Genomic DNA, 25,753 nt, shown 5'->3' on the forward strand with positions numbered 1-25,753 from the left:
CTTCAAGATATGGGAATACAGCGGGACAGAATAAACAACCTTCCCTTGTGTAAAAATCCTATATGGAAGAAAATCACTCGGGAGAAAATACGGCAAGGTGGAATGTAATACCCTACAAAATAGCATAAAGTTTCAAGGGCAAATGGTTTAAGGTATTAAGAAGTGTTAAATAATAATAAAAATACTGACTGTTTGTTTCCATATATGGAAGGGCTGTCTGTATGTAAAATCAAATTAAATAACGGAAAAAAATATTTGGAAAGCATAGGAACATCCAGGGCTGCTTTTTATTGCCATTATATCACAACAAAGAAGGCATTCATAATGAGTTCCGGCAACACTTTTTCTAGAAAAATAGTACTGCAAACAGTCATCAATTAAATTAACTGATTTTTATATTAAAATACAGCCTCTGTCTCTTTGCGTCTATAAACTCAGGGTGCTTTGCGTTGCCTTGGGCAAGATAAAACAACTAACAAATTTATTTAATTATAAATTAATCACCTTTAGGCACCAGGCAAAAAGCTTCCTCCTTAAATAGGCTTTTGGCTGATTGACATCCAAGGCCCTTTTAAAATGTGTCATGGGGGGGGTTATTGGGTAGCTTTTGTTTTAGTTTTGATTATGCATTTTATGTTTTTATATCATGATTTTATCTTGTGAACCGCACTGAGACCGGCGGTAAAGGGTGGTATACAAATTTAATAAATAATAATTATAATTATTGTAATGATGGGAGTGGTTGCTACTCCTGCTTGAGTTGCTTGCCAACATCATTTGCTCCCCACTCCCCTTAAAGCTCAGTAACACTCCACTTCCCTATGTAGTTCATTAAAATTTTCGAACTGCACAGACAGTGGGAACCAGGTCACGCGATATCATTGAGATTTCAGCAGGCACATAGCCTGCCCACCTGTCAACATTAGCTTGGGGTGGGTGGAGCAGGTCAGGATCCGGCCTACTGGCTGGTGCTAGTATGGTTCTAAGGATTGTCCTAGGGACCCAAAGGAGGAGACCAAAAGCTGAAGAAGCTCACCCCTTTTATAAGTGCACCCATCCTGACCGTGAAAGGGGAGTCTATAGAGGACGCTGGACACCTGCCTTAGTCAGGAAACAGGGAATGAGGCCGGTGTTGCAGGACCTTGGATAGCTCCAAGCAAAGAGCTTGCTGCAAGGAAGTTTGGAGCTCAGTTTGGAGACCTTGCATGGGGTAAGGGGAGAGGCGGGCTACCCTTCCCAGGTCCCGCCCCCCTTCCAGACCATCAGAAAGCCTTAAAGGGGCAGGCCCCTGGGAGTGGAGCCTAGTAGTCGGGTCCCACCTTGTGCACTGCCTGAATACCCCCTTCCACTGTCCTGTATCTCTCCGATGTAAAGTGATCAAGCTCCTCAGGGAAACTTGGGTCCAAAAGTGCAATTTCAAGTTCAAGCGCCTCAGGTTCCCGGCTCAAGCTTGGTGTCAGGGCCTCAGTCTGTGTTAAGCAGCTGCCCTGATCTTCCTGATCCAGTTGATCCGTCCATCCCCACCCTCCGCTCTGTGTCAGAATCCAAGACACTGCTTGCAATTGAGGATCGTAATTAGTGCCATGCTGAAATCTATCTTCAACTTTATCAAAAAGTGTTATTCCTCAGTGAAAGAGGCATCCCCTTTTGTGCCTCATACACAGGGCACTTGAGAATTTATTTCAAACGTTGGTGGTTGCAGGGTTTTGTGCTTACCTTATTTTATTTATTTATTTATTCATAGATACATACATACATACCCTGCCCATCTGACTGGGCCTCCCCAGCCACTCTGGGCGGCTCTCAACAGAATATTAAAAACACGATAAAACATCAAACATTAAAAACTTCCCTAAACAGGGCTGCCTTCAGATGTATTCTAAAAGTCAGGTAGTTGTTTATTTCCTTGATGTCTGATGGGAGTGGGAGCCACTACCAAGAAGGCCCTCTGCCTGGTTCCTGTAACTTCACTTCTCACAGTGAGGGAACTGCCAGAAGGCCCTTGGAGCTGGACCTCCATGTCCAGGCTGAACAATGGGAGTGGAGACGCTCCTTCACGTATATTATTATGAGGTGACTGAGGGAACCTTTTAAACCTGAGGTCCACCTTCCATTCTAGGCAAACTGCCAGGAGCCACACGGCAGTGGTGGGTGGGGCCAGAGGCAAAAGTGGGTGGAGCAATGCATGCAAATTTCACCTCGGTGCAGTAGACTAGTTTCTCACACACTCACATCAGCCTCTTTATCCTCCATCCAAGCAAGTGAGAAACACTATCAGCGCAGGGTATGGCCTGGGGAGAAGGGCTGTGACTGGATAGGGGATATGGCACGAGGAGGATCCCAGGGACCCGAAAGAAAGAACTGGAGGGCTGCATTTGGTCCCCATTAAAAATTTCTCCAGCACGCTGCAGCCTCCCTAGGTGCTGATTGAAAAAAGCACCCCAGGAGTCTGCAGAGTGTAAACCATGGGTAGGCAAATTAAGGCCCAGGGGCCGGATCCAGCCCAATCACCTTCTAAATCTGACCCACAGACGGTCCGGGAATCAGTGTGTTTTTACATGAGTAGAATGTGTCCTTTTATTTAAAATGCATCTCTGGGTTATTTGTGGGGCATAGAAATTTGTTCATTCCCCCCCCAAAAAAATATAGTCTGGCCCCCCCACAAGGTCTGAGGGACAGTGTACTGGCCCCCTGTTAAAAAGTTTGCTGACCCCTGGTGTAGACCACCAGGGAGATGATTTGTAGAATTAAAAGACCCTCACAAACACCCAGTCAGCCACCTCAAAAATAAGTGTGACAAAACCCCACTCATGAAAATTTCAGTGAATTTCTCTCTCCCCACCCCCTTTCATAGTTTTTAAATGGAATGGCAGAATGATGATGAGTGATATGGAAAAAAATCCAGGAGAAATATTTGGCACAGCCCTAGACACGATAGCATCTTCTCAAAAGGAACTCTTAAGGGTGGAGTGCAACCCAGAAATTGTACAATTGGGGGGGGCATTTCCTGGTACTGAGGGACACTTGATCTCACCACTCACCACAGAGGTCTCCCCCCACCCCAATGACAACAACTCAGTTACTTTGGACTAGGCCAGAAATGATTTGTTTCTGCATCAATTATATGTCTATGGTTTTCAAATTCTCATGACACCAAGATCATGGGAACGGGTGAAACTGTTTATTTTCCTGAAGAGTCATCCCAAAACATTGGCCCCAGCAAATAGCATTGTCAAGTACTGAAAATGGAATCTCCCTGGAGATCCATTCAAACTCTGTAGCCTCAACTTATCTGGTTTATGACCATTTGGGCTATGAAGCAAATCAGCTTTGCCAAACTTTGGGATAACAACCGTACATTCTTTCCATTACCCAAAATAGCTCCCACTGATTGTGACTGGGGGAGGGGGGAGGAGAAGCGATTTACCAACTCAGAGAAAAGGGCCAATGGAAGGAACATTTTTAAAGGTGTTATATATATCCCGCAGATATAATCACTCCCTGTAATAGTGAACTCAGCTGAAAGTTGTTTTCCTGCGTGAAGCACCTTCCAGGAATATATTGTAACCTGGCAGGGGGTGATTAGCCAGTATTTATTTATTTGAAACATTTCTACAACTGCCCTTCATTGGATCAGATTTCAGGGTGGCGTGCAACATGATAAATCAGAAATTATAGTACAATAAAATAATAGCAGCAAACATAATAACTGGCAGCAGTTAACACCACAAAACACACTGCGGCTTGCTGTGTATGTTTTCACCTGGCATCTAAAGACTGTGAAAATAGACATCAGGTGCACCTTTTTGAAAAATGCATGAGATACAGCCTTAAAAAAAAAAAAAACTAGTAAAGGGACAACAATCCAAAGCTGTGTTAAGACAGCTGGAAAAATAAACGTTGGGGAGGGGGAGGGGAGATGATCATTGGTAGTTTTGCCAAGAAAGAAAGGAGATGGTGATTTATTTTTGTTATGAATCACTTCCCATGAGGCATCCCGAAGTGATTTACTATATAATAAAAAACATCTATAAAACAGTTACGCACATAAGAACAGTTTAAACAATTGCATCAAATTAAATAATTTTCAAGAAAAAAATAAACAAACACCAATATATGTACTCCAATGTGCTCTACGTGGGGCTAACTTTGAAGGCGACTCTGAAACTACAACTAATCCAGAATGCGGCTGCCAGACTGGTGACTGGGAGCGGCCACCGGGACCATATTACACCAGTCTACATTGGCTCCGAGCACAGCTCAAAGTGTTACCTTTAAAGCCCTAAACAGCCTCGGCCCTGCGTACCTGAAGGAGCATTTCCACTGCTGCCCTACAGACCACAAATTTGTTAAAGCACCTTGAACTGAGCCCTGAAACAAATAGGTAAGCCGCACAGATTTTTTAAAATTGGAGTCGCATAAGCAAACCTGGCTGTACAAGTTCAAATGCCGATGTCCCAAAATTCTGCACTACTTGGAGCATTATGGGTGAAATATACTCGGAGTCGAGTGTGGATTTCATGCTCTTTATTCAGCTCATAGTAGTGAGGAAAGGAAGTTCCCCTGAAATGTCTGCTTTATATACATTATTTACACAATGAGCCCCACGTGATTGCCTGGTTCCGGGATTCTCCTGTAGGCCAATCAGGCTGCAGATTCACTTCCTGGCTCCTGCGGACCAATTCTGAATCCTATTGTTCTAGGACCAATCAGACTACTGCAATTTGGATCCTATGCAACTCAGTATATAACAATGGGTCACCCCTCATTGCTCCCCCCCCCCCATTGCTTCGCCCCTTGCTCCAGGTCTAGGCTAAGGACACCTTTTAAAACAGGTGTGGCATCAGTGTGGTTTGGCCCTGAACTCCACTCAGCTGGAGAAGGCAAGCAGCTTTAAGAGTGCCGTTGCATCTGTATTTACGAGACCTGCAGTCATGACTGAAATCAATGGCCACGTGCCAGCTGATTTTGATTAGAGGCAGACATGGCCTCCCATCTGCGGCCGCTGTAAGCAAGCAAGTTTATTCGACAAGGGGCTTAAGTTCCAAAACATGCCCGTTTTTGCACGCAAGAAATCCATGCTCATGGGAATCTTTATTTTCTTCACACGTTAGGTAGTTCTTTAAAAATCCAGTGTGTCATCCGTTCTCTAGTATATTAGATAATCATAAATATGCGGCCCGTGAGGTCAACAGACATATCCCCAATTCGAGAACAGCTGCAAAGACATTTGGGCAGATGCCAAAAAACAGGGAGGGATTCTCTCCCCCCCCCCCCACAAAGAAAGGAACAGAAAACCTCTTTTGTTAAAATAAGTTTTGAACGGGATGACCTCGTAAAGATGTATTGCATCATTCCCAGTGGTATTTAGTGTGGCTAACAGCTGCATCCTTGGAAAACTATCACCTCCTGCACATACAGGTCAGGTAAAATATGGCCAAAACGTTCAATGCAAGGTAGGTGAATCACCTTCCAATTGCCAGAGGTCATTTAGGAGCCAAGGTTGCATATGGAGGCTCCAATGTCCTTGCAGATGTTGACCGCACACCCCTTCTTGACACGTTTAGCGTGGAAGTCTGAGGGGAGTTTGGAAGCATGTTTTTGGCTTCCCCTGCATTCTCAGAGTTTCTGGTCATGAAGAGGCTCCTCTAGAGCCTCAGTATTGAGCTAGAAACACCTACAGGCCTCGGCCCAGTATACCTGAAGGAGCGTCTCCACCCCCATCGTTCTGCCCGGACACTGAGGTCCAGCGCCGAGGGCCTTCTGGCAGTTCCCTCACTGCAAGAAGCCAAGTTACAGGGAACCAGGCAGAGGGCCTTCTCGGTAGTGGCACCCGCCCTGTGGAACACCCTCCACCAGATGTCAAAGAGAACAACAACTACCAGACTTTTAGAAGACATCTGAAGGCAGCCCTGTTTAGGGAAGCTTTTAATGTATGATTCATTACGGTATTTTAATATTTTGTTGGAAGCCGCCCAGAGTGGCTGGGGAAACCCAGCCAGATGGGCAGGGTATAAATAATAAATTATTATTATTATTACATGCTTAGCTCCTGGCAGACCTTTCTGCTCAATGCAGGAACCCCAGGGGAGCAGGGGGCAAGCCAAGATAACTCAGTTGGTTACAGCATGGTGCGGATAATGCCAAGGTTGCAGGTTTGATCCCCATATGGGACAGCTGAATATTCCTGGGGTTGGACTAGATCAGGCTTCCTCAACCTCAGCCCTCCAGATGTTTTTGGCCTGCAACTCCCATGATCCCTAGTTAGCAGGACCAGTTGTCAGGGATGATGGGAATTGTAGTCTCAAAAAACATATGAGGGCCGAGGTTGAGGAAGCCTGAACTAAATGATCCTCAGGGTCCCTTCCAACTCTACAGTTCTATGATAAAATACCATGTGGGGACATTAAAGGCAGAACTAGCAGGGCAGAACTAGCTGTAACTCAACAGAACTCAATTCTGGCACCTCTCAGGTGGGCGCTGTTGCCATTATGAGAGAACAAGGGAGGCGTTCATAGAGAGTTCCGGCACCTCCTTTTCTAGAAAAAATAGCACTAAAAACTAGCATATGGCACCTGGCACCCTAAACATCTTTCGTCCTCACATGTTCAAGTGAACATCTGTAAAGGGATGGTGGTAGAAACCTGGATTTCTAGGAAGATCTAAAACTAGAGGGGGAATTTGGGAGGGATAACAGTCAGGCAGCGTGTTATGTACTGAGCTGAATCCTAGACCAATAAGATCCAGAATGCAGCTGTCTGATTGGCCTGCAGGAGCAGCCAATCAACCCCCTGGATGAAGTGAATCAGCGACCTGATTGGCCTGCAGGAGCAGCCAATCAGGCTTCTGGAGGAGGTGAATCTGCAACCTGACTGGCCTACAGGAGCAGCCCGGAATTAGCCAATCACGCGGGGCCCACTGTGTAAATAATGTATATATAGCTAGACGTTTTGGGGAAAGATTCATTCATTGCTACTGTGAACTGAATAAAGAGCATGAAATTCACACTGGACTCTGAGTATATTTCACAGCGTGTGGTAATATCTCATATGCCGGGGTGGCAGAACCTCTTTTCAGGCTGAGGGCTGCATTTCGGACAGAGAACTGCCCAGAATGGCTGGGGCAACCAGTCAGATGGGTGGGGCATAAGTAATAAATTATTATTTCCCTCCAGGCAAGCAAGAAACATCATTGTTTTCTAAAGACACAAATGTTACCCACCAACACTTCGAAGCCCAAATCCTGGATGCCATCTTCCCGGACTCCATCCTCCTGTTGTTTTATCGTGAGAGCACAGTGGCCATTTTGGCTACCATGTGCTTACGTGATTTGATTACATAGTCCCCCCACAAAAAAAGTGCTTTTCTGGGCATGGCGCCAAAAATGCATTTTGGGGCAGCACAAAAGATCACGGGCCCCCCAAAAGGGATTTTTTTCTGGAGGAAATCATGTCTCAAAATTGCACAAGATCATGTCTACCAAAATGGCTACTGTGCTCTCATGACAGAAGGAATGTCTCAGTTCTTCTGGGACACTTGTGGGGTATGATCATCTAGCTTGGCAAGAGCACTCAAAGACAGTACACAGCAGGGCCTGTGAGAGGTTTGGTCTGTGACAAAAGGGTGTGATTGAGGAGGGTGTGTGGCCTTCTTCTTCCCTGAATTTTGCCTCCCCAGCTATGTATTTTCTTCTGGTAAGTTTCTCAGCCACGTTTGCTGAAGCTGGAAGAAAATTATCTGTAAAAGAAGCCGAGTGCAAGGCAGAAATGAATTACGACCCAGTTCTACCATCCGACATCTAGTTTGGCTCATAGTGGGTTGCAGCCAGTGCAGTCCTAACCATGTCTACTCCAAAGTAAGCACCATTTAATTATAGGTTAATATATGGAATAAGGATGAATGTTAGAGGGTAAGGATTTGCTGAACTAAATATCTGAACTGGAATACAAAATGGAAGGTGTGAGGAGGTCAAGAATGAAGCTTAGGATATGAAAATAATAACTTTTTTCTGTTTTGCTTTTTGGTGTTTTTTACTTTTTCTCTTCTATTTTGTTAATTGCTCTTTTTCAGTGTGTATTTTTATGTGCTTTGTTTTGTATTCTCCTATTTTTGTAGGTTTTTTTTGGTTTCTCTGTTTTGTGTTTAAGTTTTTGAAGTTATAAATTGTTCAATAAATGTTATTTCAAAACAACAACAACAAAGTAAGCACCATTTAATTCAAGGAGGCTTACTCCCACGGAAGTAGGGTGAGGCGTGTAGCCTGCTGTTTGCACACATAATTCCCACTGAAAACAATTGGACTTAATTCCGGACTGATTTTCCCCACTGATTTCAATGGGACCTGACAGCAACAAAATGAAGTATGGATCCAACCCATAATGTCCACCAAAGATTGCACAAAGCAACATACCTTGGAACAAAATCTCACATGTCTGAGAAATTTCAAGGAATGCAAGAAAAATTGCTTTGGGGGAGACAAAACATTTCTTAAAGAAAGCATCTCTCTTGCTATATTTTGGTTTCTTGTGATAACGTCTTGGTACGTGAGGAGAACAGAAACAGGCATGCTAAGTTTCCATCCACTTCCCAGCATTAAAATGTGAAGCGGTCAGTTTTAGTTATTTGAGGAAAGCTGGAGAAGGAACACAACAATCTGGAGTGCAACTTCTGCATGGAATAGTAATTACTGCAAGTTAGAAGGAGCTGTGTGGGAGCAAAGTTACAGAAGATGGAGCCGGGGGATTGTAATCAGCAGAACAGATCGAAGCAATTTATCAGCATGAGAACTTGCTGTCTTTCTCCGTGGCTCTTTAAAAAGAGGAATCATATTGATTTAAAAACCATATCACGGCAATGCATTTATTAAGGCAGTGAAAATATCACAAGCTTTTGAGTTCTCCGGGACGTCTACACGGTCAACAAAGCGGTTGTTATGTGTGTGCGTTGATCTTGGCCGATGGTAGCACCATGAGTAGTGCAGTATGCTGCCTTTTGTATGCATTTTCAAGGGACATTAGGGGCCAAAGCTGTAGCTCAGTGGCAGAGCATTGATCTTGCATGCAGAAGGTCCCAGGTGTTATGTACTGAAGTTCTCACCCTGGGCCAGCAGGGGGATACTGTAGATAGTTCAGGTCCACATATGCAAATAAGGGATCGAAAGTGACGTTCAGTGATTGGATAGTTACAGAAAATGGTTACTGTTGCGTTCTAGTGGAGCTCTATGTAAGCAGGCTGGCAGAACCCTTCAGTTCAGTTCTGTTCTGGCCTGTGAATAAACAAGAGCCGTTTGAAGAATCGCTGTGTTGTCTGATATGTTCACCCACAACTTAACACCAGGTTCATTCTCTGGCATTTGCAGGCAGGCCTGGGAGAGATTCCCTGTCTGAAACCCTGGAGAGATTCTGCCAGTCAGTGTAGACAAGCTACATGGATCAATGGGCCATAAAATGGAACCTGTGTTCCATAAGGGGCTATACACCTTTTGCCGTTCCACATTCATGCAGATGCAATACCACAAAGCTGCAGCTCAATCTGATGCAAGGCATAAATTTGGGGTTCGTCTCTTTCCGACTGAGGCTGAAATCGTGCAATACCTTTAACCTTTGCTGTGACTTCAGCAGAAAACCACAAGCTGACCTGGCTTTCTCTTTGATGTGCCTCTCTTCTAGCTGTGCTCCAAGAACAGAATACAAATGAGGCTCCCTTGACCTTTTCTCTCGCCACGCCAGGCTCGCGCAACAGGGCTGAATCCTTGGACTGTCCCTGCTTCTCGTCAACTGCCTTGAATGCACCGTATGTTCCTCCCTCGAAATGAACTCACAAAGTGGAACGGGGTCAGCAGTTGAAGGCCGCAAATCAGAAAGAGAAGGGGGGGAATGGTGTGGACTCTGACACACATGCGCGCACACATCTGTCCAGACTTATGGCTGAAGAGCCACCTTGCTTCTCAATGGCTGGGATTAGTAGCAGAGAAAACCTCTTTGGCTCCTACCTGAGCTGTGTTCCCCCTATGCACTCCTTTAGTTTCTCCCTCCTAGATACATAGCTGCCATTCTGTCTCATGAAGAAAATCACTGCAATGGGCCACAGCTTAATGTCAGCTCCTCAAATTGTCCCTAATTTCCAGGGGCAGTCCCGGATTTACAGAAGCCATCCAGGGAACCAGGCAGAGGGCCTTCTTGGTAGTGGCGCCCGCCCTGTGGAATGCCCTCCCATCAGATGTCAAAGTGATAAACAACTATCTGACATTTAGAATACATCCGAAGGCAGCCCTGTTCAGGGAAGTTTTTAATGAGTGACATTTTAATGTATTTTTAATCTTTGTTGGAAGCCGCCCAGAGTGGCTGGGGAAACTCAGCCAGATGGGTGGGGTACAAATAATAAATTATTATTAATTATTATCCCGGAATTTCCCACTTTTCCTTAGGATGTCTCTATTTTCAACAGAGAAATGTTGGTGGGTAAGGAGTTATGTGACCACCAAGCCAAGGAGATAAGTAACTATACAACTTATAGAAGACATCTGAAGGCAGCCCTGTATAAGGAAGTTTTTCTTAATGTTTAATGTTTTATTATGATCAGATGGGTGGGATATAAATAACAAAATTATTATTATTATGGAGTAGGACCTCCCTATTTTCACCAGAGAAATGTTGGAGAGTATGTAATGATGGTATTGCAGAGTGAGTCAGTTTTGTGTTCTGCTTAGGGAACTTACCTTCACACACACACCCCTCCAGCACTGCCCAGTGGGCAGTGTCAATCACCTGATGTTGCAATGCAGCCCAGTGGTCTGTTTCCCTTTGCGATTTGCAGTTAAACAATACTTTACAAGCACTGCCAATTAGCCGGTTGACAGCAATTGCAAGCCCCAGTTTGGGCAACGATGGAGCTTTCAATCACATGAACATCCCTACCACTGTGAAGTGGTACAACCCAGGACCAAGTTTATCATCTTAATGAAAACCAGGTGTGAAACATTTGAGGCATAAGGCCTGTTCGTGTTTCCTGTGGGAAGTGCCTTTGGCATTGGCTGTTAGGTGAATTAATGTGACTGTAGCTCTGCTGCTCCAGTGTGTTATCACTAAGTACAGTGGTACCTCGCAAGACGAATGCCTCGCAAGACAAAAAACTCGCTAGACGAAAGGGTTTTTTGTTTTTTGAGCTGCTTCGCAAGACGATTTTCCCTATGGGCTTGCTTCGCAAGATGGAAACGTCTTGCAAGTTTGTTTCCTTTTTCTTAACACTGTTAATACAGTTGCGACTTGACTTTGAGAAGCAACTCATAGAACGCGGTGTGGTAGCCTTTTTTGAGGTTTTTAAAGACTATGGTGATTTTTGAAGCTTTTCCAAAACTTTCCCGACACCGTGCTTCACAAGATGAAAAAAATCACAAGACGACAAAACTCGCGGAACAAATTAATTTCGTCTTGCGAGGCACCACTGTAGCTGACTTGAGGTCAGGCGTAAGGCTGGCACTTCCTACACTGCAATGGTTACTTCTTATGAGTTGTTGTCAGCACCACTCTTGTTGACAAAGATCACCTGCTTTAATAAGGAGAAGAAAGCAAACGGGTGAAGCAGAGAGATGGAAGACCCAGCATTTCCTCATTTTGTTCCTATGCTGCTTGCACCTGTCTAGAGGTCAGTAGGTCAACCAAAGCAGATTACACCATGCAATATATAAATCACATATGAGTAAAAGAAACATACAACTGTGTGATTCCAAGCAGAAAACGAATTGGTGTCCAACATAGGTAGAGCTCCATCTAGCGGCGATGGGTACATTGTGTTCAAGGATAAACACTACAGTACAGTGGTACCTCGGGTTAAGAACTTAATTCGTTCCGGAGGTCCGTTCTTGACCTCAGACTGTTCTTAACCTGAAGCACCACTTTAGCTAATGGGGCCTCCCACTGTTGCCGCACCGCTGGAGCACGATTTCTGTTCTCATCCTGAAGCAAAGTTCTTAACCCAAGGTACTATTTCTGGGTTAGCAGAGTCTGTAACCTGAAGCGTATGTAACCCGAGGTACCACTGTAGTATCACTAGAGCCAGTGTGGTGTAGTAGGTAGATTGTTGGACTAAAACCTGGGAGAGGGGAGTTCGAAGCCCCACCAGGTCATGGTGCTCACTGGGTGACCTTGGGTGAGTCACAGTCTCTCAGCTTAACGTACCTCACAGGGTTGTTGTGAGGGGGAAAATAGGGAGAACTATGTACACTGCCTTGAGCTGCTTGGGAGGAAAGATGGGGTATAAATGCAGTGAATGAATAAATGATTTTTAATAGGTTTAAAGCAGCCAGATAGGCATGGTTTTTACTATAGCCCAATGTTAATGAGCCTGTTATCTCCAGGGCTCTGTCTTTCCATTTGTGCTTCTGATATTATTTATGACTTTCCTTTGACTATTAGGAGGTTTATATCTCCCCAACTGGATATCATATGGCGGCTTTGCCTACAGGGCTAATTCTAGGCCAATTGCACAGAAAATTAAATTACAAGCCAACTGGTGGGAATAATCAAATCAAACTTTCTTGAGGAGCACGCAGCTTGCTCTGCTTTACCACTGCTGTTCAGGCTGCATAGTTTGCATTGCTTACTTCAAGTTTTCCTACAAAGTCAGCTTTGCCGACCTTGGATTTTATTCTTTTCTCTCTCGGAGGCTGCACCACGCAGTTCTCCATAATAGTCAACCCAAGGGCCTTTTAAAAATTTAAGAAGACAGCTCCACTAATTAAGTCAGACACAATTCTCAGATGGCACTTGAAATCAACAAAAATAGATTGCATTTCTCAAGAGGCTGAAGCGGGGTGTGGGGGGGCACTTGAAGGGAATTGAAATGTCCTCCCCTTGGGTGAAATAATAGATAAATGGGTAGTGAAAGGTTTAAATGAATCTGTTTACTTATTCACCATGCAATGCTATACATCACTAGACTTCAACTGGCGGGTCTGAGGACCCAACCAATGGGTCGTGGCCTGATCCAAGGTAGGCCACAACCTATGCAAATAAATGGTGAAAGATTAAGAAATGGGCTCCCAAAATGCAGGTTTGAGTTATTTATTTATCCAAGGCTCTCAGGGCGGTGGGTCCTAGGTCTTTAAAGGGTGAAGACACCTGCTATGCTCAGAAGTACTTACTCCCAGGAAGCTGGGCATAACAGTGCAGCCACAATCATTTAGTTACATTTCTCATTTAAAACAACAACAATCCCCCCCAAAACCCCAATGATCAACCTGACCTAATCAACATACAAAGGTGTTAGAATGTGAATACAGTACTTCGTGACTTGGGGAAAGTAAAACAAAAACAAAAAAACCTCAGGCCCAGCTGCTTTAGTATTTTAGTCTATGTACTTGTTATCCTCACAACAACCCTATGATGGAGGTTAGGCTGAGATAAAGCAAGTGGCTCAAGGCTGCTCTGTGAGGTTCAGAGCTGAGCAGGGATTTGACCCTGGGTTCTCTCCAGTCTTACCTTGACCCCCTAACCACCTTTATTTATTTATTTTAAAGATATTTATTAAAATTTCAGCATATTACAAAAATAAGAAAAAAAGAGTAAAATAAAAATACAAAGTAAAAAACAGTTAAAAACAAATCAGTCTTTCCATATCCTATCTTTCATTTGCTTGTTTCCCTGACCTCCTCACACCTCCCTTTTTTGTATTCCAGTTCAATTAGTTAATTCAGCAAATCCTTTCCCTCTTTGATTTTATCTTTATCTTAATATATTATAACTTTAGGTTATCACCTGTTAACAATCCATTTTTACATATTCCTTTATAATATTGCTGCTAAAAACCACTTAACTTCAATCCAACATCATTCCAACATTCATTAATTTTGCAGTATTTCTGTAAATAATCTTTAAATTTCTTCCAATCTTCTTCCACCGACTCTTCTCCCTGGTCTCGGATTCTGCCGCCCCCTAACCACCTTTAACTGGTATTTTAATTGCTTTTGCACTTTCTTTTCATGTTAAGCTGCCCTTGAGGATTATTCATGTATTTAGCTTTTTTAATAACAACAACAACAACGTTCCAGCCAGGAAAGATTGCATTTTGAAAAATGAATGAATAAATGGGTTAAAACAAGCAATAGACGTCAACCTGTTTTGTTCTTAATGCAAGGAATTGTTCGCATACAGTATTTCCCCCGCAGCTGTAGGCTGAAGTGGTACAGTCCTCCCAACCACATGAGGACCCTATCGCATCCTTCGCTTTGCTTCAACCTGTTGCGTCAGAGCACGTACGGCGGTGTACGCCCAATGGGTCCGCAGGGGCCTGAGGAGGGTTCCTCCCCCTCTTAAAGAAACAGCCTCACAAAAGGGATTGAGTTGGGGGGCGGAGTTTAATCCCAACAGTCGCTTTCCTATTTCTTCCACTTTCTTAGCTCCGGGTTTAAAATGATTGCGAGCTATGTATATGACATGGGGCTGACAAAGCCAATTGTACGGGTTCGAATCCCATACCTATCCCTGGTTGGAACATAGGACCCTCGGGGTCCGTTCCATCGCTACATGTCTATGATCCATATTTCTATAATTCATATTTCTATGATTCATATATATCACTTGGTCATCTAAAATATATAGATAGAGCAGGAGCGCCGCTCCATCCCCGAAACTCTATGGTGCTCTAGGGCGAAACCGGAAGCGTCGCTATGGTTCCCTTCGACCTGGGCGCGGACTTCCGGCAGCGGCCATTTCTGACGACGTCGCTTCCGGCGCCGGCGTCGCCTTATCCCTCCCTCCTTCCCTTGGCGGCCAGAGTGTTGCGCGTGGCTGTGGGCGAGCGGCGTTTCTCCGGCGTGGCCGCCTTCTCCGCCCCTCCCGCGGCCTCTTTTCTCCCCTCGCCCTTCCTCGCGTCGCCCTCCTCGTCCTCTCCCCCCGCTGCTCCTTCCCTCCCGCCGCCGCCGCCGTCATGGCGATGAGACAGACCCCGCTGACGTGCTCCGGCCACACGCGGCCTGTGGTGGATTTGGCCTTCAGCGGCATCACCCCCTACGGGTACTTCCTCATCAGCGCCTGCAAGGGTGAGGCGAGGGGCCGGCGGGGGCTTCTTTGCGAGGGGTCGGTGGGGGGCAGGCATGGATATAATACTGCGAATTCTCCTGTTTCAATAATAATAATAATAATAATAATAATAATCTCAAGTTTTTATGTACAGGTATTCGGAAAATTAGGCTGCGAACCGCCCTGAGATCTATGGATGAAGAGTGGTGTACAAATATTAATAATAATAATAATAATAAGCAACTGACTTTTGGGTTTGGTGGGTGTGCGTCAGTAAACGAGGGGAATTAAGACTAAGAGAGCTGACTGGGGGCGGGTGCTCGTGTAATCTCACTGTATACAAGTTGTACAAGTGACAATAAAGTATTTCATTTCAATCTTCTGCTTTAAGGGAGCCTTCAGATCTGGGAACAGAATCTTTCTTAACAAACCTCCTTCATGCCTGGGTGTGTCCACAGTCCTATCTTTCTTTTATGCTGCTTGACTTGCCAACCTCCCCCAAAACATCTCTATACACTTACATGAGGCTGTTAATCACAGGATTGTGGGTTCGAGTCTCACACTGGACAAAAACAATCCTGCGTTGCAGTGGGTTGGATTAGGTAACCCTCGAGAGTCCCTTCTGACTACAGTTCTGTGAGTCTATAAGTGTTGAATCAAACATTACTGGAACAATACCGCAGCGGTTTATACTTTATCTTGGGTATAAGGTACATTGAACCGAAATGGCTGCAAGAAAACTTTTACTTTTAATGAAAGCAATTCCTCTCCCCTGTTCTCCTTTTCCTGCCTTGTCTGTGGCCATACTACTTGCTACTTTCAGATCCTTGCTTTTCTGGGAAAGCTTTTGGAACAGCCTCCTTGCCCAAATGCCATGTTGTGTTAATATTTAAGAAGTGGGTCCTCCAAGTCATGTTTGTGCTTAAGGTACATCCTTCACAGGGAAAGCTGTTAAGCTGGAGTGTGTATAAATAATAATGCTTCTACACCCTCTTTGTACCTGCTTTCCTTTTATTCCCTTTACTCTGTTGTTTCTGTTTCCAGATTGTAAGGCCCTTGGGGGTAGAGACCTGTTGAAGCTGATGTTTGTAATGGACGTAGATGGTATTATGGAGACAACAATAAGCCATTTTGTTAGTCACTTTATTTATCTCTTGGCACATAATGTGTCTGTGCCTAATATTTAACTATATGCATACCATGGTTCTGGTTATAGAATAATAGAATTGTAGAGTTGAAGGAATTCTAGTGTCATCTAGTCCGACCCCCTGTGATGCAGGAATCTCGATTAAATCGTTCAGAAACATTGCTGAAGTCAAGCTGGCCAGTGCCTGGATAGGGTATTGTCTGGGAAAGCTGTGTCTAATGCTTTGAGTCTTTAAAGTTTATTGTTACACTGTTAAATGATGCAAGGGCCACCAGAGCCTTCCAAATATTGTTGATGTATTAGTTCCATTATGGTATAATTTTTTTATATAAAAAGTGCATGCATATCCATTATACGCTGGGCACTTGAGCCACCATTCAGTGCTGGATTAAACATGCTTAATTGAGCTTGAAACACCCCTAAATCATGTAATGGATTGTGGCCTTTCAATTAACTTTTTTGCTTGGTGCTCTTGCAAGCAGAGAGGCAGAGCCATCAGGATTTGTTGTGGCGAATGGAGCAGAAATTCCTGGTGCCGCCCCTCTGCACATATAAAACTATGTTGAATCTGTCAACCTGAGAAAAGAGACAAGTTTCCAAACATTTCCATAAACTTATTTGCAGTGCTGCCTTAAAAGATCATAGGTGATTCCCCACTCCATCCTGGCAACTGAGGGGTAGTAGGTACGATCCATCTTCCTGGAATAATTACCTTCAACCTCTGATTTGCCACCTGAACATTTATTTAAATCAGAGCTTGAATATGAATTGTCAGTCCCCCACATGATCTTGCCTTGATTTTTCCTTCTGTAAATAAGTGGTTGTGTAAAAGCAAGTGTTCTTTGATGAGTGAAGTTCATATAGAAGAATAGTGGCATATATATAGATGACCACAGAAGCCTACAGTGGGTTTTGCCCAAACCTCTTGCTGGATAATCTCTCCTGAATCCTAATTTCACAGATACTCTTTGAATGATTATTTGATATAGATTGTTGGTTAATAAACTAAACTCCTATGTTTTACTTCTTTTTTCTTTTTGTCTAGATGGGAAACCTATGCTTCGCCAGGGTGACACAGGAGATTGGATTGGAACATTTCTGGGTCACAAAGGAGCTGTCTGGGGTGCCACTTTGAATAAAGATGCCACTAAAGCAGCTACAGCAGCTGCAGATTTCACTGCGTAAGTGAAAGTCTTGTATCTAACACCAAAACCTACCCTGTTCTTTACTACTACATTTGCAGCTCACTTAATGCACTTGAATCTCTCTCTCCCCCCCCCCCCCCGCCTGCCCCTGGTGTCTCAATTTTTTAAAAGCTGTGTAAAAGCATTATTTTAAGTCTGGAATATATCATATCAATAGTTATGTTTTTTTCTTTTCAGCAAAGTGTGGGATGGTGTTTCGGGAGATGAAATAATTACCTTAGCCCACAAACACATTGTCAAATCTGTGGATTTTACTCAGGTAAAACAGACACTAAATATCTTTGTTTCAGGGCTAAATGCCTGCCTTTGTTTGCCTGTGTTTTTCTCAAGGGCATCATACGAACAGCTTCATATTCCTAACTAGTACTGATTTTATTAGTATTAAATAAAATAATGATAAATGAAATAGTACTGATTTTAAAAACCAGTTTCTAAAAGTAGTGAAGTTTAATTACTGTTGCACCAATGAAAACAATGGCTTTCGTTTTCTGTTCTAGGACAGCAATTACCTGCTGACAGGTGGGCAAGATAAACTGTTGCGTATCTATGACTTAAGCAAGCCAGAGGCAGGTGGGTTTTTACTGTTAGTAGGTGAAACTAATTATTATAATTTCTTTTTGAAATTCTTTTGCATCCGGTTACACTATTTCAGGGTTGGGGAGCCTCTTCGCAGACCAGCTTTGACAGGTGGGCAGAACAACCCAACTGTCAATCCCATTGTTCTGATGTCACATGATTGACAGGTGGGTGTCCCACCCATTTGTCAAAATACTTGTGTGGGGTGTGCAGAAATGATGGGGATGGGAGAAGAGACAAGTCATTTTTGCCAGTAAAGGTAATGGAGGAAACACTTTTCCTTTCCTGCCTTTTGCAAGCTGTTGCCTTTCCTTGAAAGCACTCCCTTCTTCTCACCCCCCAAAAAGAAAGTGTGTTTTGGATTTCCAGGCTGCATTGGAGATTGGAGTAGGGTAAGGGCACATCCTTACTTATTAGTCCTCACACCCTGCTGTACGTAGCAGCGAGGGCAGCAAAGAAAGTGTACTGTGCTTCTTCCATTTCTGCCTCATTATGATGTCCAACAGAGCTTTTCCGGGTAGCGTTGATCCTCTCACTGTATGGTCCGAAGGAGGTGGTGGAACCGATTGTAGCTCACTGTGACTTGTTTGCAAAGCATTTTGAGAACAAACTTATTGCATCAGCCGGAATCTTGACTATGCTGTTGTAGCAGATGAATCTCAAGGGGTGTCTGGCCCTGTTGTGTTGGGTGAGTTTCAGCTAGTAAGTCTTGAGGATGTGGACAAGGTGCTCAGAAAATCACTCCTCAAGAAACCCTGAATTCGGAAAATCTTAAGTAACTACCAGCCAGTCGTTAATCTCCCCTCCTCGGGCCACGTTCTTGAGCGAATGGTTGTGAACCAGATCCAGCCGTCCTAGGAGGAAACTTGATTTTCTAGATCCATTTCAATTAGGGTATATGCCTGGTTTTGGTACAAACTGCTTTGGTTGCCCTGTATGCTTCTGATCTACTTGTGGTTATGCTGCAGCTACTGCAGCTCATTCCTGTCACAATAAGTTTGGGAATTTGCACTAAAGCTCGTTTCTCGCAGCCCTTTGCAATTACACTATGTGATTATATGCAGGGAAATAAAATATCTCATGTGTAGTGCTTACCTGTATTGCCACTATTCTCTCAGTAAATCTGTTTGGTATTGATTGTAAGTCATGTTGAGAAAACTACCTTGATGATGCGCATGGCTAGAAGAGATCTTTTGAAATAACACAGTATTTCCCCTACTGTTTAGACCCTCAAATCGTCAGCGGCCACACGTCTGGGATTAAAAAGGCTCTGTGGAGCAGTGATGACAGACAGATCCTTTCAGCAGATGACAAAACTGTCAGGTAGGAAGGAACAAATATCTCCCTTTCACCAGAGTTGCCTTTTGTGTTTCTGGATTTGGTGTTCATTATCGGAGGGACGCGGGTGGGAGGGACGCGGGTGGCGCTGTGGGTTAAAGCCTCAGCGCCTAGGACTTGCCGATCGAAAGGTCGGCGGTTCGAATCCCCGCGGCGGGGTGCGCTCCCGCTGCTCGGTCCCAGCGCCTGCCAACCTAGCAGTTCGAAAGCACCCCCGGGTGCAAGTAGATAAATAGGTACCGCTTACCAGCGGGAAGGTAAACGGCGTTCCGTGTGCTGCGCTGGCTCGCCAGATGCAGCTTGTCACGCTGGCCACGTGACCCGGAAGTGTCTTCGGACAGCGCTGGCCCCCGGCCAATAGATGTGAGATGGGCGCACAAACCCCAGAGTCTGGCAAGACTGGCCCGTACGGGCAGGGGTACCTTTACCTTTACCTTTATAGGGCCCTCTTTTGAATTCAAATATATATATATATAATTAGCTTTTCAGCTAGTGTGCTCTGTCCTAGAACCATAGAATTGTAGAGTTGAAAGAGTCATAAGAGTCATCTAGTCCAACCCCCTGCAGTGCAGGATTCTCCCCCCCCCCCGCCAGTGTGGGGCTCAAACTCACAACCCTGAGATTAAGAGTCTCATGCTCTATTGATTGATCTATTCAGCAGAGTATATGTCTCACAATACAGTACCCTGCACCAGGAAAGGACAGACTTAAATATTGCTGTATTTACATAAGGTATACAATGCTTAAGTTCATAAAAATCTGCAGTTTGTTTGCCAGGCTGAGAAGCAAGGAGAATCACAGAGCTTCTTGGGAGGGAAACCGTGAAATGCTCTTAAGCTGTACTGTAAATGTCTTGGGGGAGGTGATGACAGTGCAGGGAAGCATGCGACCCAAAGGGCTTTGGAGATCTAACCTATGGCGCTGGTCTTGTGATAAGCTAAACAGATTTTTACCTTTGTATCTCTGATGCAGACTCTGGGACAGAAATACATTTACAGAAATAAAGGCAATAAATGTTGCTATGTCTGTCAGCAGCATGGAATATATTCCAGAAGGGGAGATAATAGTAATCACCTATGGAAAAACAATCGCCTTCCACAGTGCAGAAACGTAAGTTGAGTTTTTGATGTGGTTAGTTCTGAAAGAAACAAACTTAATTGGCAACTTTTTGGAGTAGCGTAAACAGATGAGAAGTGTGTGTATATTGCCATACTAGATCTAATATATATCCCTTCAGAAATACTTTGTTTTATCCAACTAAGTTCTTTTTGGAGGAGACCCATTGAAATTGATCAACCCAGGTTTGTCATGACCATTAATTTCAATGGGTCTGCTCTGAGAACTAGCAGTGGATATAATCCTTAGTTCTTTGAATTCTGAAGAAAGTCTCTGTAGTCTTGATTAAGGACGCGCAGTTCATCATTCAGATTGGAAAATTTTCACAACCTTGGTTTTTCTCCTGTGAGTGAAATGGTTTCATCTTACTTAATTTTAAAGCTTACCTTGCTTTTAAATCATAATTTCTGAACCTGCTGCCAAAACATAAACATAGCAAAAACACATCAGTATAAACACAAAGCACTAAAAACACCCAAAATGAGAGTGGCACTAAAATCAGCCAATTAAAGGCCTGGTAATATACAATGAAATGCAGCCATAAAAATCCAGTTAATCATACAACAACTAGCACAAAATATTACTATTGCTAGAACAGGCAGAAAAATCTGAGAAGACCCTGGCTTAGTAAGTGGGTGAAAGTCCTCTATGGAATTCCACCTTTTGTGGGTTTGGCTTTTTTAATGCATTGGTATATGGTTCTGTGGAGAGTCCAGTTCTAGTTTTTAATGCCTTTTCCTTCTCTTCTTTAGTCTGGAACAGATTAAATCCTTTGAGGCTCCTGCAACCATTAATTCTGCATCCCTTCACCCTGAGAAAGAATGTCTAGTTGCGGGTGGCGAGGACTTTAAACTTTATAAGTATGATTATAATACTGGTGAAGAACTAGGTATGTTCCAACAGGTTTTGAAATACCTCCAGAGCATGTTTTTATCATTTGCATTCTTGTTAAAATATAAAACCTGCTTAACTGGTCATTCCAAAGGTTGGAGCCTTCAGGTTTTCTCGCGATCAGTATAATGAAGAGACGGTAATTTCCTAAGCCATTGTTATAAAGCCACATTTCATTTTGCTTCTCTTGGTCTGTGTGTATGTGTGTAGGCTCACTTTCACAAACTTCCTCAGATTGTCGTTGCACTTCAGTCAGAACAGCAGGCTTTAATAGGATTAGTTAAATTTGACCTTGACTGTAATTGCTGTCCAGATAACCAAAGTTGATCAGTCTTTGTATGGCTAAGATCCCAAAGAGACAAATGTGATGTGCAACCATCTCTTGTTACTTCCCAATCGTTCCCTACTGAGGTGGTCTTTCCCTACACTCACGTCTTTTATTCAGTGCTGGCTGCTGGAAGAAATGAGGTGCAAGAAGAATGGGGGGAACCCTATGCATACTATTTAGTGGGGAGGTAAGGGAAACCCAAAAGAAGTACTGTATTTTTCGCTCCATAGGGCGCACCGGACCATAGGGCACACCTAAAGAAGCCATAGCCCTGTGCAGCCTCTCCCTGCCGGAGGGGCTGTGCGCGGCTATCCCTGAAGCCTGGAGAGCGAGAGGGGTCAGTGCGCACTGACGCCTCTCGCTCTCCAGCCTTCAGCGAAAGCAGCGCGAAGCCTCCGGAGCACGGAGGGAGCGCTCCCTCTGCGCTTCGGAGGCTTGGTGTTGCTATCGCTGAAGCCAAGGAGCCTGCATTCGCTCCATAGGACGCACACATTTCCCCTCAATTTTTGGAGGGGAAAGGTGCGTCCTATAGAGCGAAAAATATGGTACATTCCCTGGCAACAACTTCTGACTAGTAGGAGGCATGTAGCCAGGCCAAGGGGAAATGAAATGAAAGTGGCTCAAGTGTTGACTAAGAATTATTCGTGTTCTGGGAACTGTTTAGCCTTCTAATGTTTGGCCTTGCAGGTTGTCTTCTGTGCATAGCTGTTGGGTAAGGAATATCTCAAGCTAAGAAAGTGCCCAGATTGAAGCTTGAGTTTCTGATTCTAGTGACCCTCCGATAGCTGCAGGCAGTTCTTTTTGATGTTGCCATGCTGAGAGTAAAATGTTCAAGGAAACTTTGTGGTTGCTGCAGTATCACATTCACGTTTGGGTGGCAAGCCATACCCTTAGTGGTGGATGACCTCTCCATATCACACAAAGTAGGTGGGGGCTTCTTCATGTTATAAACAGTTGGGCCCTCATTACTGTCCTCCTATGACTTGGACCAGTAAATTCATTTACAAAACCCAACCGCTAAGGAACCAAGACATTATTTTTCTTCCTGAATTCCTAAGCCTACGTGTTAAAGCACATTCATTCCTTGTTGCCTGGAAATTCATTGATTTGTCATTTCCCTGCAGAATCTTACAAGGGGCACTTTGGACCTATTCACTGTGTCAGATTTAGCCCAGACGGAGAGTTGTATTCTAGTGGCTCTGAGGATGGAACGCTAAGACTGTGGCAGACAACAGTCGGGAAAACATATGGTCTCTGGAAATGTGTGATCCCTGGTAAGAACTGATGGAACAAAAGTGCACTGTAAAATCCAAGACGCTAATATTTTTCAGTGCATTTTTATAGTAATAATCTTACCCCGTTACTTGAATAGCTTGGTGGCATCTTACAGAATTGCATACCAGCAGAACATTTTTTAACTTATCAGTTAAGGCCTAGGTGGTAAACCTCTGGACTGTCCCTGTTTATAGAGCAGGTGTGAGCTCACATGGTGGGCGCTTCTCTACACCAAAGAATGAAACAAATCTGCCCACACAACAGACTTGTGGGTGAGAAGTCTAGATGGAGCTTAATCTACCTGCTTAACATTTAGTTTTCTCTGTGGTTGGTTTTTGTGTGTGTTATGGATCAGCATTGATTGCTGCGTGAGCCCACAGAAGCCATCTTGAGGAAGAGGGTGCAGCCTGGACAAAGCTTTGGTACCTTAGAAGTATACATACTTCACTTTAGTTCCTGATTTTTTTAAAAAATATTTTTGCTCCTGTTGGCCTTCCAAAATTGGAAGAGGACGCCAGGCCACCTTTTGATCACGTCAATGAGTTACTTGAAATTGGCTCATAAAGCATAGTATTCGTATAGTGGAAAAGCACACTGGTGAATTCAACAAATACAGAAGAGCAGTGATGCCATTTGCTTGGTGAATTGCAGAATTCCTGCAGTTCTGCAGCAGACATTTACACTTTTTGCAACAAAGTTTGGCATGTTTGAGCATACGAAAAGAGGACTCTGTTTTCTTTCCCTGTAGAAGAAGAAGGTGTAGAGCTGGCGAAATCAAAGGCCAACCTTCCAGGAACTGCGGAGGAAGACCTAGGTAATGAGCTGACAGCTGTGCTGGGGTCCGCCGAGTAATTTAGATAATGGCCTCAACATACATTTTTACCGTGTAGTGTGTTAAGTCAGTTGGGGGGAAGCGGGTTGTGGGTGTGGAATAGGAACCAGTGTGAAATGTTCAAACACTAGAAAGTAGTGATCCATACCCCCTACCCCATGCTTAGCCATGTAGGTTCAGGAACTTCAAAAACCAATTACAGATAGGTAGCCGTGTTGGTCTGCCATAGTCAAAATAAAAAAATTCCTTCCAGTAGCACCTTAAAGACCAACTAAGTTAGTTCTTGGTATGAGCTTTCGTGTGCATGCACACTTCTTCAGATACACTTCTTCAGATACACTTGTATCTGAAGAAGTGTGCATGCACACGAAAGCTCATACCAAGAACTAACTTAGTTGGTCTTTAAGGTGCTACTGGAAGGAATTTTTTTATTTTTCAAAAACCAAGTGAAAGAGTGCAAGGAAGACCCTTTTGGATAATCGAGTGGCAGCCGAGAAGCAGCTAGCTCCTTGTGATCTGAGATGGCTCCAAGGGCCGCCTAGAAGTCATAGCAAGGAAGTCTCCCTCCATTTTAACAGTGAACAGGGACAAGTATGTACCAGATGCTGCTATTGTGGCCAAAACAGCATTGCTAGAGCCATGATTGGGCCGTACACTTAATGAGTGCAATGCTGTTTGTTAAGTATAGATAAGAGTACCTGAAATAATTGTGTGACAGAATGCTTGAATAAAGTAGATGAATTTATGTGCCTTCTGAAAAATAATTATGTCGGGGTTTCCTTTCTTGACTCTGCAGAAGACCTTGGCTCTGAAAACTCAGATTCCATCTACAGCACAACTCCTGAAGTTAAGGCTTAAGTTCACAGCTGTCAATGGCAACATATGGACATTTTGAGACTAAATCAAGGAAGCAGTGGAATGCAGCAGCGTCCCAGGGTGCACACTGTACCCCAAGGCAAAGATGGGCAGTAATTGATGAGAATGTATTGGAACTGGCTGTCTTTCAAGAGAGCTGAGAGTATTGAATGAGATGTAACGGTTTTTCGCTATCTTCTAGCGCCACTGCCTGTTGTATGTCTGAATGTAACATGGCAGCCGAGACCCAGTTTCTCCAACTGTGGTTAACTCAGTATAGTGTTAATAATTGAGGAGAAATGTAATGGCTTCTAGTAGAGTGTTCTCTGAAAGTGGAAAGAATTGGCAAAAAGATAGGGTTATGTGGAAAAACAGCGGATTTGGTTTTTTCCCCTTTTGTTGTACACCACATCTAAATAATCTGTTTTCAACCATCTAAATAAATAAAATGCCTCTACAACAACCCTCTTTAGAGAGCTTATAAATTGTACAAGCTAACTCATCTGTTCACTAACAGCACTGAGCATTTTTGAGGTTTTAATGAGATAAGTCTGCTAAGACTGGTGGTAGTTTTTGCATGTAGGTGGCTGAATTCGCTTCTGCTTCAGGCTTTTATTTTCCCCACTCCACCTTGGCGAATTTATTTAATCAACCTTCTCTCTAAAATAACAATATTGGGCCAATCTTCCATCTTAATTTCTCCCAGTAGCATCCGCTTTCTGCACCAGAAGTAAGTTGTTTCCCCCCGATTTAAATTTGGTCTTTTGTGTGTCATCAGATTATACATATGGTGTATAGGAATAAAGTTGTGGTTTTGAGGGGGCCATCTGTATTAACTGGAGAATAAATATAAATGAGCCTTTCATATATATATACAGGTGAGACTCAACTTATATGGGGTTATGTTCCGGGGTTTGTGTGTGAAACCAAAATTGTGTATAGTCACACTGTGTTCAATGGGGAGGGGTGTGGATTGCTCAAGTCTTCTTTTCCTCTATGCCCACCCCTTTTCCGCTTCTTTTTATTTTTGTTTTTTATTGCCAAGTGCATAAAACAGAGTGCACAAGTTAAATGTGCGTAAGTGCCATTATACAGGCAACTTGCAAATATCCTAATTTGTTTGGACTGCTTCATGTATTTGTGGCTGTACATTCCAAGAAGACCCTGATCTTCT

At 43.8% G+C, this 25,753-nt stretch overlaps 1 protein-coding gene and 1 long non-coding RNA gene across 2 annotated transcripts; one reads left to right on the forward strand and one right to left on the reverse strand.

Annotated features, from left to right (window-relative positions):
- Window positions 1-10,978: 10,978 nt before the first annotated feature.
- On the reverse strand, window positions 10,979-11,678 carry LOC309541824. Its single transcript, XR_014223962.1, has 2 exons — window positions 11,440-11,678; window positions 10,979-11,082 (listed from the first exon to the last, which is right to left on the reverse strand). It is a non-coding gene; the product is annotated as an uncharacterized lncRNA (long non-coding RNA).
- A 3,044-nt stretch (window positions 11,679-14,722) lies between these two features.
- STRAP (serine/threonine kinase receptor associated protein) lies at window positions 14,723-25,042 on the forward strand. The gene is made up of 10 exons (XM_082241237.1): window positions 14,723-15,036; window positions 17,209-17,344; window positions 17,546-17,627; window positions 17,866-17,938; window positions 19,171-19,267; window positions 20,255-20,392; window positions 21,151-21,287; window positions 22,742-22,891; window positions 23,641-23,706; window positions 24,521-25,042. Exons 1-10 carry the CDS (start codon window positions 14,925-14,927, stop codon window positions 24,580-24,582), a joined length of 1,053 nt encoding a protein of 350 aa, XP_082097363.1. The 5' UTR covers window positions 14,723-14,924; the 3' UTR covers window positions 24,583-25,042.
- The last annotated feature ends 711 nt before the right edge of the window (window positions 25,043-25,753 follow it).

The sequence above is a fragment of the Podarcis vaucheri genome, assembly GCF_965113315.1.
Source record: "Podarcis vaucheri genome assembly, chromosome: 10".
NCBI classification, from domain to species: Eukaryota; Metazoa; Chordata; class Lepidosauria; order Squamata; family Lacertidae; genus Podarcis; species Podarcis vaucheri.

What these genes read in the sequence shown, in the direction of transcription:
- STRAP (XM_082241237.1), top strand. Translation starts at nt 14,925, where the DNA reads ATGGCGATGAGACAGACCCCGCTGACGTGCTCCGGCCACACGCGGCCT. An exon ending in CCTCATCAGCGCCTGCAAGG is followed by an intron (nt 15,037 to 17,208) that starts GTGAGGCGAGGG and finishes CTTTTTGTCTAG; the next exon opens with ATGGGAAACCTATGCTTCGC. An exon ending in TAATACTGGTGAAGAACTAG is followed by an intron (nt 21,288 to 22,741) that starts GTATGTTCCAAC and finishes ATTTCCCTGCAG; the next exon opens with AATCTTACAAGGGGCACTTT.